The following is a 14,884-nucleotide window of genomic DNA, read 5'->3' on the forward strand; positions in this document are numbered from 1 at the left end:
CCGCCAGGGCAAATACGACCTTATTTGCCAGCGTTTGCATATCGCAGTTGCCGTGGTGCCCAGATCGACAGGCTCACCGGCCGTCTCAGCTCCCAATTATTGCATCTGTGCAGCACATCCCGTAGAGAAACGTGAACGTGCACAGGGTCGAGCAGATCACCTCCCCAGGTGTCGTCAGAGTGAGGCGCAGGGGACGGACCCCCCACGTTTCTTATATAGAAGTTGCCTCTGCGAGGTTTTTGGCTTTAAGAACTGTTTTCGTGGGGAATTCATAAAGACATCTGTTCTCATTCACTGCCCCGTAGCGCTGTAATCCTGAAAGAATCACCACCGCCGCCTGGGGGCCTCTAGGGCACGGAGACACGCTGTGGAAGGGGAAGCGCTGTGCCCCTGGACTCACTGCCGCCGCCCAGGAGTTGTGCGCGCTGGGTATGGTTACTAAGGGAAGCACGGCGACCGGGAACCACCCTTTCCCTGTCGTGATTACCGTGACCGGACTGTGAGATACTTTGTCCAAGGAGAGCTTTCCTCACGTAGCGCTGTGTGCCGTGAATGAAGAGCTGTGGCAGAGGAAGCGCTGTGTCCTTGTAGTCACCGCCGCTGCCCTGGGAACTGAAAATGGGTATTTGGCAAGCTCTGGTCATGCCCCGCTAAGCCTACCCCCTCGATGCCTGTAGGGGTGGTGGCGTGGTGGTGACACTCTCCTCGGCGCTGCCAGGTCCCCGGTGTGCCCTCAGGTCCGTTGCAGTCACGGGCGCTCTCCTCAACTCCAGCGATGACGGGCGGAACCACAGGACGACAGCATCCCTCCCGTGAGCAGCACAGCACTCTCGGCGATCTTCCGACGTGGCAAGCGGTGCGGGACCCCAGTGAAGCCACCACAGCCTCCTCAGCTCCAGCGGAGATGGGCCGGATCACAGCTCGCCAGTACCCCTCCTGTGGGCAGCACAGCAATCATGGCAATCTCCGGGGTGCTGTCCTCACCGGTCCGGTGCGGTCACGGGAGCCGAACGACGCCTCCCAGGGATCCCGGACTCCAACTCTTCTGATGTCCAGCGTCGAGCAGCAGCCCTTTCTCCAAGCTCGCCCCACCGTCCAGGGCTCCGCTGCTGTTTCAGGTGAGTGTTTTCCAATCCAGTTACTTGAGGTAAAACCTGTTACTTGCTGTAAATCCAGTTACTTGTTTTTGTTCAGCGCAGATGGGTGCTGTCCGGGATAATTCCATAAAGGGATCCCAGGCACTAGGAGCTCCGGACGGGAGCTCTTACCAGGCGGCCATCTAGCCCGATTCCTATCCTATACAAGCCCTCCTACAACTACACAACCAATCACATACCCATTCACCGACCCATACAAGTACTCTCACACTCACCCTTACAGACAATCGCACAGCCACTCACACCCTCTCACTCACCCATACAACATCTCAACTCAGGCACTCACTCACCTATAAAAGCCCTCATGCTCCCCTATGCACTCATGCTCCCCGACACTCCCTCTCCAATACAGCCACACTCACACCAACACACATAACCAGCCACTCAAACATCCAGTCACTCACTCAGCCATTCAGATACCTCCTTACTCACTCATACACCCACTCGCCCATACAGCCACTCACTCGCCCATACACCCACTCACCCATACAGCCCCACTCACCCACCAATACAGCCACACCCACTCACCCACCAATACAGCCACACCCACTCACCCACCAATACAGCCACACCCACTCACCCACCAATACAGCCACACAGCAAATCACACACCCACTGACAACTACACAGCCACTCAAACATCCATACACTGATGCCACTCTCACACAGCCACTCGCATAATGTTAGCAGTAGTGTCACTCATTAGTAGTACACCTAGTATACTAATGTAACTTTTTTGTAACTTTCTAGTAGCTTAAAATGTTTCACAATCATAAACTCTTAGAAAGCACACCCAATCACTAGATGTCATGAGTGATGTAATATGGGCGGTCATAAGCAGTACATTGCAGGGGCGTAAGCTATAGTTGGCTCAAGCAACTAGAACTACTGAATTTGATTAGCTTTGTACGAGTGGAATCTGAGCCTAACTAACGTCCCAGTAACCTTAGTTTTGTAAAGTTCATATATATATTTGTGTGTGCATGTACATAAGTGTGTGTATGTGTGTATGTGTGTGTATATATATATATATATATATATATATATATATATATATATATATATATATATATATATATATTACTGCAAGCTCTGCAAACGTATGATGTATATGAAGGTGGCTAATCATTTTGATTTTGTTAACATTCTCGATCTTTTATTTCAGATGGGACATGGATGGTCCATCAGATGTAAGTTTTTCTGTATTGGTGTTTAGCTATTTAAATCAGTTTACCAGATTACCTGTTAAATGTATGTGCTTTTTTTCTCCATGCCTTTTAATTTGGGTTTTAAATAAAGCTTATTCCATTTCAAGCTTCTCTGTGTAGGATAATCAGGAGCTGCTCTTAAAGCAGGTACCTCCCTGCCTTTCTTAAGCTTCATTAGATGTTCTGCATTGCTAACTATTTTAGGTATTGCATACCAGATCTCTTTTTGCAGTCTAAGTGAAAGCTGCTTTTGAGCCTAAGTAAAAACAGTAGTTTTAGAGCACATCCATTGCTTACTTGTTCGCTTGCTTGCCTTACTTTGAGTCTGGCCCTCTGTTGGAGCATAGCCTTTTTACCATCCTTTTGATTAGTGGACTTGTATCTTTCCACGGCTCACATGTAGGGAAGCTCTTTTTTTCTTTCTTTTACTTTTAGGACTCCTTTGAAGTGCGCATCTTTCAATCTCCCTGTTAGAAATGGGCTCTCTAGTTGGCTAAAGCTTGCGCCAAAGCCAGGCAGAGACCACCACTCTAGTCAGGGCAAGGGAGTTACACGCCAAAGGTAAGCCCTGCTCACCCCCTTGGTAGCTTGCCACGAGCAGTCAGGCTTATCCTGGAGGCCATGTGTAAAGCATTTGCGCATGCACACAACAGCAACATCCCAGGCACACTACAAAATTATCACCACACAAGGTTATATCAAAATAGACTTTGTATTCTCAAACACGTTAGAATAGTAAACGCATACTGTACACTGTGCCAACTGTCACTGGGCAATATTTACAAGGGATTATGTACACCTGACAGGGCCACATAGACCACTGCCAGAACCATCACAAAAGCGAACTTGGTAAAAGTAAAATAGATCATAAAATGTACAACCAGTAAACACTGGTAATCACTGTACTTTGCATCAGTCTGTGACATAAACTACATTATGCACAGTATCACATAGTCTAAATACCGTAGACCCTAACCACCTAAGTAGAACTCACATTAGGGGCGTAAATTACACAGTGCAGTATAATCTCACTAACACAAACCATAATACGCAAAACAACCTCATAATCAACAAGCACTGGCGTTGCCAATAGGTTTCGCATTTGGAAAGTTGGAGCTATTGGTTTTGTAAATGACATTTTATATTTATATATCGTTATTGGCATTGTCAATTACAATATATAAATATAAAATGTCATTTACAAAACCAATAGCTCCAACTTTCCAAATGCGAAACCTATTGGCAACGCCAGTGCTTGTTGTGACTTGCAAGTTACACACAGGTCTCAGAAGCAGGCACATTAACCCAATGAGGTGTTTACTGAAAGATGGCCCCGGGTTCCTGCGGTGGCTGGCTAATGTCACTCCTACCGCCTTGTCTTGTTGCTGCCCGCAAATCAGCCTGGCAGGATGGCGGGCATACAGCAGTTGTATTCTTTTTACAACAAAGTATGCATAATTCATAGTGACTAAAGAGGGCCTACGGAGGGTGCGGATGGGAGAGAAGGACAGGGGAGGGAGAGGGGGAAGAGGACTGAGACGGAGCGGAGTATACAGACAAAACGGGAAAGTGGTGACGAGAGAGAGAGAGCGAGGTGTGGGGAGAGGGGGGGTGTACGACAAAAGGAAAGGAGTGAATGACATCAAAAAAGGACATGCGGGGGGCGAGGGGCTGGGGAAAGGCGAAGCAAGCAGTGTGAGACTGGAGAGAGAGAAGGAAAGCAAGACTGACGAAGTGAGCAGGTAGAGAAACTGGAAGAGATGGAAAGACCATACAAGTGTGAGAGAGAGAGAATGGAAACACAGATGAGAGAAATGCAGAAGACTAAGCGGAGTGAAAAAGGAAGGCAATGCGAGAACCAGAGGAGGTGAGCGAGCAGGAAAGAGAGAGCACGATAGAAAGGAAAACAGTGAGGAAGTGAAATTTAGACATAAAGAGAAATGAAGAGACCTGGAGCAAAAGATAGCGCACCAGAAGAGATCCACAGAGAATGAAATGGGAGGGGGGGGGGGGGGGGACAGGAAAAGAGGCCGAAGAAAACAAAATGTAAACAAGACGCATGGAGAGCAGCAGCCTTTGATGTGCCGGCCGGTAATTAGGGGAGGATAAATGTGCGCGTGAATGTAGAGGGTTTTAAACTCCGCTTTGAAGCTTTTGTGTTTTCTCGGCATTGCGGAGGCGGGTGACAAGACGCATTGAGAGCAGCAGCCTTTGATGTGCCGGCTGGTAATTAGGGGAGGAGAAATGCCAGCCTGAGGTGCGCGTGCTTGTGTGGTCACGTGACCCGCTCACATGCACTGTGAAGAAACCGCAGTGGAAACCGCAGTGGTTTGACTAGTCGATCGAGCCCTTGAATTTTCGCCTATTACATTCGCAAGCGAATGATAATAGGCGAAACCTAAAAACCATTTTTAAATAGGGTGCGTTAAACATACTATATACAATACATTTCCTAGCACCAAAATCACATTAGCGCATAAATCACATTAGGGCCTGGCGCCCTATAAATGTAACAATCCCACCGGCCAACTGGCCAGCTCAAATAGGGGGCTCAAATGCCCTATGTCCACAGAGTCAGGGCTGTTGCCTAGGCAGCGAAGGTCAAGGGTTCGCCACTGCGAAAACCTAAACGTTGCAGCTGCCCACTACTTGCTGGGCAGCTGGGAATCTCAAAGGAAGTCCTAAACTTAGCAGCTGGCACGAAGTGCTGCGCAGCTGGAGAAGGCCTGGTACCTCGGTGCCACTTCTGTCCCTCTCAAGAATTGCGCCTAAATGGTGCAGCTTGCACTAATTGCTGCGCAGCTGTAGATAATCAAATGCAAAATGAGGCAGTGACCCTTAAACAAATATGCCCCACGTTGGAGCCAAATGGCTCTGAAAAGAAGCATGTCCCCATGGCTCGCACGGGCTCCTGAAATAGCTATGCGCCACTAACGCAGAAGAGCTTGCCCCCAACACTGAGGCATCTCACAGGGGAGAGCACATGGGCCCCCCTGGCCCTATAAACACTCAGGACCACGGTGCAGCTTCCCTCTAGCCATCGGGCAGCTGCCATCTCAACTAAGGCCTCAGCACCACGGGGGTCCTGGAAATTCCCACGGGCCCCTTTGGCCCTGATAAATAAATATGCCCGCAATGGTGAAACGGCCTGCTCTCCTGGTGGGACTGCTCTGACTCGCAGACAGCCCCTACTCACCGAAGCTTCTCTTCTTATGCAGGGCTCTTCACTTGGAGGCGACGGGGGCAGGCACCGGCAATGTGCCTTGTGCCCCCTCCGCAAGAATCATGCTGCTGCGCTTGCTGCAGTGATCACCCGGAGAGCCCCCCCCCACCTCTTCTCGGGGGCTCTTTCCACGGGGTCACTGGGGCTCCCAACAACTCTTGGGAGCCTCGAGCAGCAGTCTGACATGGTTCGGCCGGCTTCTCTCTGCAGCGTGGGCAGGCGCGGGGCTGCCTTCCGTAAACCGGAAGTCCCGCCCACCATCAAGCACCACGCTGCCTGACTTCCGGGTAGCGTCTGGCAGCGGCCCAGAGATCTCCTCTTGCACTTGGGCTGCGGCGGTGAAAACGCAGCGTGGGCACCTGCTTTCTTACCAAAAGTAAAGACGCAGGTTGGGCCCCCGTGCAGTTAAGAGAAATGAGCGCAAAGTCGCGGGGTGGGCACACTCTCGTACAAATAATCAAACCAATAATCAAATAAGCGGGGTGGGCACCCACAGTTGAAACTAAGGCAATCTTGGGGGAATCCTTACGCTGGGGATTCCCTCGTAAAGGGGCTGCAGCATCGCCCTGTGCAGCCCACGCTCCTCCGCTGGGCCATTAAGAGATAGAGCTTCCAGCAGCGCTAGAGGAAGCCAAAGTCCTGGGGCAAGGAATAAAGCATAAAGTCCCCAAGGTCCTTAAATAAAGACATAGAGCAAAAAGGTTCCAGGGCATAGCTGGGCCCAGGGAGGCAGCCCTCCTGGCAAGTCCTCCCTGCCTCAGTCAGGATCCAAAGCAGAACATTCACATGGGGTCACCGCCCCTTCTTTTATACACCATTTTCCCTTTGTGACACATCACAGGCCTAGGATAGAACCAGATACAACTGGTTCAGGAGCACTTTGTTTTTGCTCAGCTCCTCTCCTCTATTCACAGGACAGGCGAGGGACATCCGATGCACCACAGGGGATGGAGTCAGCATTGTGGAGGGGAGGCCCAGCCCTATTCAGGTCCTAGGTGCAACTCCTCCCCATCTGCATGCAGATCTCCCTATTCACCACCGGGCAGACCCATCCTGGCTCCTGGAGCCAAGCACACCAGCCAGCCCCTGTCAATCACAAGCTAGACATACAATTCACATCAGGCAGGCAGACACTGCACACAGAAATGCCAACTTCTAAAAGTGGCACTTCTCCACTAGTTACAATAAATCTGCGCACACCATTGCACAGCATTTATTCTCAGGATTTCACACATACCAAATTCGCCCCTGCACTCCTCTTACATCAGGAATTACAATGGACACACTTATCCCCCATGCATTCCTATGGGAGGGCAGGCCAATCTCACCACACGCACTGAGAGCACACACACTTTACACTGGGCCTCAGTGCTAAAGTGTGCAGGAGCCTAAAATCACTACCATCAGGTCATATTAAAAGGCAAAAAGTTCAGGGGTGAACCTGCCAAAAGGGCCAAAGTCCAAAACTCCCTTTCTATTTTTCTGGCTCTCTCCCTTGTGCCCTTCCTCTCCCCCGCATGTTGCTCCCGTCTGTATCCACTTCAGCTTTACTAACTCTGCTGCTCTTCTCTTCTATTCCCAACCCAAGCACTCGGTGTTGTTCCATTCTTCCCACCCCTGTTTTCTTTTTATAATTTAGTAAATCCTCTCTCCTCAAGTCCTAAATATTGCTCCGCCCACTCCCATTGCTTCCCCCATCCACCACCACTACTTTGTAACTCCCCCACCCTTTGCGCTCCTTAAAATACTTTTTTTTCTTGGTGTAAGGGCCAGGCAACTTCTACTTTTTAATTCAATGCTCCAAGTAGCATCTGCCATCTTAGAACGTAAAAAAAAAAAAAATAGCCTGGCCACCTCGTCGTCCTTAGGCAGACACCTACTGCTTAATGTGATGATGCATATACGCTCGCTCCCTCTTTACAATTTGCACAACACAATTTCTTCTTATTATTGTAGCATTGTTGCGATTGCTGTAACTTTATATAGTATATAGCCAGCGTTACGAGGCTGAGACCTATTGGCTTTGCCAATGCTTGCTTTGATTTTTCCACAACAGATTTTATTAAGGAAATCAAGCAAGGCAATCAATGTGGCACCCCACAATCAGGAGAAACCACCAAGCATTTGGATACATTACTGTTAGCAGGATCAAAGGTCGAAATGAGATCATCGCAAATCTTATTTATTGATAATACCCCCCCACCCCGCAATCCCACCCTAACCCTGTGCACGTAAGAAGAATCAGGGGAAAAACAGCCGTGTGTGAGTATAGTGTATCCGGCAAGGCGCAAGACATAGGCCCATGCAATGGGGGAGCTTAGGGCTCCTCTTCGGGGTCGATCGGGGGGTCCAGCGGCAAGTCTCTATAATCGGCCCATCTCTTCCATATCTTAAAGTGCTTGCGAGGGCACCCTCGCGCTTCAACAATCGGGCGCTCCAGACCCATACAGAAATCCAGCCCCGCCTTCCATACACACAAAGGAGGTGCTCGTTCGTCTTTCCATGCCCGTGCCAGGTCTCTTTTGGCCAAAACAAGTCCCAACAGCAAAAGATGGCGCTTATAGCAGTTCCCCCCCACTCCTGCAAGAATATGGAGCATTCCCAACCGGTGAGTGCGAGGTAGGTCCCAGTGTAGCACCTCAGACAGGCAATTCCACACACCTCCAAAAGCCAGCTATCCCAGGACACAGCCACACCGTATGAAGCAGCGAGCCCATCTCCGCCCCACAACGCAGGCATTCCGGGGATTCAATCAGTCCCGCCTTCCAGAGGCGTTCACGGGTAAAATAAGCCCTGTGGAGAATTTAAAATTGAATAAACCTGAGCCTCATAGCGATGGCAGCACCTCGTGGGGATTCCAGGGCCTCCCGCCAATCATCCTCATCCATGGGACCAATATCAGCTTCCCAAGCCGTCCGCAGGGGAAGTAAATCTGAAGCACAATGAGTGACCACCGTTTGGTATATTCGGGATACTTTTTTGTCACCGAGATCACCCATGAACAACTTCGCCTCAATGGGGCTGAATTCAGGGAGCGAGTCAAGGTCGGCAATGTATGGTGTTAGCGCATGCCGGAGCTGCAGATACCGGAAGAATTGGGACCGTGGCATGCAGAACTCCGCACTGAGGTCCTGGAACGACTTAAGAGCGGTGCCAGACATCACTTGGCCCAGCGACGAGATCCCGATCGCGTCCCAACCACCGAAACCTGACAAGGAAGCCAGGGCAGGCAGTCTACCATTACGCAACAGGGGTGTTTCCGCAGTCAGCTTACCCCACCAGCCCATGCGCTTCAGGGCCTGGCGCCAAACAAGGAAGACAGTCTTTGTGACTCTGGGCAACTCCCGCCGCAGCCGAGCAGAGTAGAGGAGCATATGAAGGGTGTTGTCGCTCATCTGTGCGCGCTCCAGGGCATAGGCCGGGTCACCCCTATGGCCGTACCACCAGTCATTTAGGATGAGCAGGTGAGCTGCTTGGTAGTAGGACAGGAGGTCCGATGTGGCGAGGCCCACACAATAAGTAGATAAAAAGCATGTACGCAGCGCCACCCTAGCAGACCCCCCAGCCCATAGGAACCGCCCCAATACCGAGTTCACCTGCCGAAACCACGAGGTCGGGACCGGATGGGGATAATTTTGCAGTTGATACAGAAGGCGTGGAAGCGCTACCATCTTAAAGATGGCGGATCGGCCAAAGATATTAAGTGGCATTCGGGACCAAGTTTTCACGTCGGCTTGCACCCGCTCCCATACCGGAAGGACAGAGCGTTCCCACGTGTGGGTCGCAGATTCCGACAGAAACACTCCCAGGTATTGCAAGCCAGTGGTTGCCACCTGTAGGTCCGATGTCCAAGGATCCGACACAGTGCCACCTCCAAGGACCCACAGGGTAGATTTACCCATATTCAGATATAGGCCCGAGACCTCCCCAAAGACCCGCATAATTTCTAACACACGCGGCCCGGAGCGTCGTAGGTATGTAAGGAAGAAGAGGACGTCATCTGCGTATAACGCGATTCTATCAGAGAGGCCCCAGGGCCACACAAAGCCACGCATCTGCGCGTCTATACGGACCCAAGCAGCCAACGGCTCCATAGCAAGGGCAAAGAGGTACGGGGATAGAGGGCATCCCGGCCGGGTCCCCCGGCCAATGTGGAAGGTCTCCGACACCGCCCCGGCAACACGCACAGTAGCTGTGATGTCTGTATAGAGCAGCTTAATATATGACAAAAATACGGGGCCCAGGTTAAGACGGGGCAGGAGCGCAAACAGAAATGTCCACCTCACCGAGTCAAACGCCTTGTTAATATCAGCAAGCAACAAAGCCGCCTGCTCACCTGTGGCCCCCATGGCATCAATTGCAGCCCACGCGCGCCGAATATTATGGCGTGTAGCCCTGCCGGGCATAAAGCCCGATTGATCGGGGTGCACCAGTTCCGTGATATACGGAAGCAACCGATTCGCCAGGGCCTTGGCCAGAATTTTGGCTTCAATGTTAAGGAGCGAGATAGGGCGATAAGAGTCGTGCCTATCAGGGGGCTTACCTGGTTTCTGGAAAACCACAATCTCTGCATGACGCCAATCAGGCGGTAGCCTACCTTGTGCACGCGCCGCTTCAAGCGCACGCCGAAAGTGGGGCCCTAGTTGCGTGTGAAACTTTTTATAGAATTCACAAGGGTAACCGCTCGGTCCGGGGGCCTTGCCCACGTTAAGCTGTCCCAGAGCATCTCCCAGTTCTTCCGCCGTAAGAGGAGCATCCAGAGAATTCCGGGCTTCATCAGACACTGCTTTGGGGGGTAGGTCATCTATGAATTTAGCCACCTCCGCGCCCGATAGGCTATCACACGGAGCATACTGCGTCGCAAAATAGGCCGCGAAACTCGCCGCCAGGCTGGCGGGGTCCGTGATAACCACTCCATCTTCCGCAATGAGACCAGGCAGCGTGTCAGGTTTGATATTATATTGGCACAGTCTATAAAGCAGGGAACCCGATTTGTCCCCCCATTGGTATATCCGGCTCCGCGTGGCCAGCCACGCCTGCCTGGCCTCGTCCAGTAGGACCGACGCGTAGGATTGCTGTGCCTGGAGAAGGAGCCGCACGGCAACCTCATCCCCACCTCCCCGACTCTGTCGCTCCAATGTTTCCACCAGAGCAGCAGCCGTCGCGATCGCCTCACGACGCCCACGACGAGCTGCAGCGGCCCATGCAATGTCCACTCCCCGCACAGTGGGTTTCATAGCCTCCCATACCACAACTGCGTCTACATCCTCAACCAAGTTTTCCCGCCAGTAGTAATCAATGACCTCCCGTAGATGTTTGACATAGCCAGGCTGCTGAAGGTGCCACGAGGACATCCGCCACCGAAAGGGCTGGCGTCTCCTACGGAGTTCCACTTCTAGCAATACTGGGGAGTGATCAGACAGCCCCCTCGGCAAAATCTCCACTGCACGCACTCTGCACATACACAACCGGGGAACAAACATATAATCCAAGCGGGAGAAGGAGCCATGTACTGCAGACACATACGTGTATTCGCGCGCTGTAGGGTGCATATGTCGCCAGGTATCCATCCAGCCCAGGCCATCACACATCGCTCGCAGTCTTGTGGAGGGAGGGGGAGGGGAGGTCAGCTCACTCAGTTCTCGGCGCCCCCTGCGGTCCATACAGACGTCCATCACCTCGTTCCAGTCTCCCCGACCACCGCCAGGGACTCTGGGATATCACTCCACACCTGGAACAGTCTCTCAGCCAGGGCCCACTGCAGGGGGGGGGGGGGGCATAGACACTTCCCAGGACCACGGGCTCCGTACCCACCATGCCCTTGACAAACAAATAACGACCCTGCGGGTCGGCCCATGTCTTCTCGTGCACAAACGCCACCCTACGATGGATGAGGATAGCCACCCCTCTGGACCCCCTGGTAAAGCCTGCATGGTATACTTGTTGATAACCCAATCTCTGCAGGCAGAGCACCTTCGTCCCCATCATATGAGTCTCTTGAAGCAGAAGCACATCTGCGGCGGCCCTCTTCCCCCAGCGCAGAACAGCCCCACGTTTTACTTTGTCAAGCATCCCACTCACATTCCATGTAACTACTCGCAAAGACTCCAACGGGAGTCCGTGTATCGTATCAGCCATAATCAAATGGAGGCCACCATGAATGCCCCTTGCGCCTATACCACACACCACTCAACAACAATTGCATCATCATAATAAGTACGTGCACCCCCCCCCCCCCCCCCATCACCCCAGAGCTCAAACTGCAGGGACAGCAACTGCCATTCCCTCCTCTAACCCCCAAACTCCCCCTACTGCAACCAGGTTCAGAACCCCCCCTCTCGCCTCCCAACATCCCCCCCCATACCTCACAAAACCATGAAGCATCTGTCGCGGCATGGGCACTCCCAGGCCCAAAACGGAGGGCCTAGGACCAACCATACCAATGGATCCCAAAACTTGAATACCCAGTCGTCACATCCCCCCCCCCCCAACAATTCCTACCAATGTAGGAGAGGGACTGCCCCAATCAGCGGTCCCCGAGTCATCTTCACCCCCCCATCACAGATCAACAGCACAGTCTCGATTGTCGCGGGGACATCAAATAGGCCACAAGTCCAACGGGCCACAGCCACTACCACTCCAGAGCCCGGGAGCCACCCCATCAAGCATGGACCACAGAGTACCTGAGTTCATCAATGTCACTTTCCAGATTGGTCGGAGTCCTCAGTCCTGCCACCTCCACGCGCACCAGAGACAGAGGCCGACCGCTTCCGTGATCGGGACCGTCGATTCCTCTTGCCCTTGGGCGGTCGATCCCCGGGCTCCTGAGACGATCCCCTCGAGGAACCCGGATTCAGGCCCGGCTGAGCATGCGGCCGCAGCGCCACCGTTTCGTCCGTCCACCTGAAGAGATCCTCCGGGGAGTCAAAAAACAGCGTCTTGGACTGAAAGATCACCCTCAAACGAGCCGGGTACAGCAAAGAGTACTGGAGCTGCAGGCCCCGCAGCTTTGCCTTCGCATCTATGAAGGATTGACGCTTCTGCTGCACAAGTTTAGTATAGTCTGGGAAGATCATTATCTTGCAATTCTCAAAGAGGAGAGCATCCCTGGACCTCGCTTCCCGCAATATGGCATCGCGGTCATGGTAGTTCAGCAGTCGAGCTATCACCGCCCTGGGCCGCTCACCCTCCGGGGGCCTCTGGGTCAGGGCACGATGAGCCCGTTCAATGATGAAACAGTTGGACAGGGCCTCAGAAGGCATCCAGCTCTGCAGCCACTGAGCCAGAAACCGCGCCATGTCTCCCCTCTCACAGCGCTCCGGAAAACCAATGAGGCGGAGGTTGTTGCGCCGAGCGCGCCCCTCCGCATCCTCCGCCCTGAGCGCCAGATTCTTTTGCACGGATTCCACCACCGCCAGACGCCTCTTCAGTGAGCCCATATCATCCTCCACAACCGAGATCCTGGATTCAGCTTCGGTTATCCGTTCCACCGCATTTCTCAGGTCTTGGCGAATCAGGGTTACATCCACGCCAACTGCGCCTATCTTGGCGTCCAGCATGTCTCTGGACTAAGTGATGGCTGCCATGAGGGCTGTATTGCCCGGCCCCACCCCCAGGAGGGATTGCGACTGTTGTTGTCCTCCACTCGAAGGGCCCGGACCCCCAGAGGGTCCCGTGAATTTGTCGATGGTCGGCTGCTTAGTGGAGCCACCACCTCCCCCCCCCGGGTCATGGCTGCCAGTCCCAAATAGTCCAACCAGAGTCTACTCCGGCGAGGGATGCGGGGCTACTGTTCCTTCAGAGGGCCCCGGATAATCTCCTCCGTGGAATAGTGCTGTGTCTAGGCCAGGTCCAGGCAGGCCCAGAGTCCAGCCCCCCACTGGTCAACAAGCAAGGCACCCAGTCTCCCGGCGGGCCAGGCGGCGCCACTCTCCCGCGACCATGGGCTCCACAGCAATGGGTCTCTGACGTCGTTTGTGCAGCTCTGTCAGGGCTCACCCTCCGCCCGGTGGTGTCCCTCGAGGCTCCAGGCTCGTGGCACGGCTCAGGAAAGCCGGCAATAGGCCTCAGGATCCACTCCCACGCTGCCAGCGGCCTGCGGGCCGTGCTGCACCCCTCAGGAAGAGATAGTCCAGTGGCCACCACTACCGGCGTCCAGGGGCCCCCACGCTGGTACTCACGGTTCTATTCCGGCCACCTGGCCCACCAACGGTCGCTCCCCTGCACTCCAAGCCGTTTCCTGTGCAGTAGCTGGAGGGGGTCGTCACAGAAATGCGGCGCCGAGGCCCGACCGGCCCCCGCAGGCAGCCGCCGCCCAGCGCGAGTCCCAGGCGGGCGTCGCGAAAATTGAGCCCCCCGGCTTCCCAGATGTCACCAGGCCGCCGCCGGCAGCAGGACGGAGTCACGCTCCACCGTAAGTCTTGTGCGCTGTTCCGCGCCCAGGGGCAGTGAGCACAGCGAGCGGGTGACTCGCAGGGCTGCCCCGGTGCCCAACAACTGGCAGGGCGGTCGTACCGCGCCGGCGGTATCGCTGCCTGTGCGCCCCGCAAGTCCCGGGCTTCCCGGCCGTCCACTAGGCCGCTCCCCCTTCGCCATCTCCCGGGGGCGCCCGAGGCTCACAGGGCTCCGCCAAGTACACCGGAGGGACACTATTCTCTGCTGCCGACGTCTCCGCACTCCAGATAGGGTAGATCGACTCGGGGAACAGGATAACTGAAGGATAGTTGTGCGGGCAAGCGGGAGCTCTAGAAAGCTGCGACCGCCATTGCCGCTGGCTAAGCCACGCCCCCATCTTGCTTTGATTTTTAATCTGGAATAGCTTTCTGGTTTGATAAAAATACAAGAATGGTTTATATTTGTAATTATTTTTTAGAGATCTCCCCTCCTAGATATTTCTTCCTTGAATTGAGTTTTTAGCTGTCAGGTCTCCTATGTTATAACCTCCTGTGTTTCTAAATGTTGACTAGAAAGTACCTTTGTAGGAAGCTGGCTCTTTATGGGGGGGTAGTGTGGTCGAGCAGCCTTAGGCCTATCAGAGGGAAGTGTTCGACATTCACCAATACGCACAATAGTCAATAAATGGTACACACAGCTCCATATGGAGATCCGTACCAATTTATAAAAGATATGCGTATCTTTATATATATCTAGCCACCAGAATAAATATGATCAGGTAAGTACGTTTTGCAAGAGAAATTCTTTTGCATTTAAAGAGTCAACACAGTGCAATTTTCAAAGGCTGCAATGTTACCCTATGGGCGGCACACCAGTTCTTTGCAGGGACTTACGGGACCAGT

The 14,884-nt window shown here is 53.2% G+C and overlaps 1 protein-coding gene across 1 annotated transcript in view; it reads left to right on the forward strand.

Moving 5' to 3' along the window:
- The window catches only part of LOC144829050 (uncharacterized), a 491,023-nt gene that overhangs the window by 95,895 nt on the left and 380,244 nt on the right, over positions 1–14,884 (forward strand). Inside the window, exon 10 of the mRNA XM_078687792.1 lies at positions 2,323–2,347. Coding sequence (XP_078543918.1) covers positions 2,323–2,347 — 25 coding nt within the window. The remainder of the gene's footprint in view (positions 1–2,322; positions 2,348–14,884) is intronic.

This window comes from Lissotriton helveticus, chromosome 4_1 (genome assembly GCF_964261635.1).
Source record: "Lissotriton helveticus chromosome 4_1, aLisHel1.1, whole genome shotgun sequence".
NCBI lineage: Eukaryota > Metazoa > Chordata > Amphibia > Caudata > Salamandridae > Lissotriton > Lissotriton helveticus.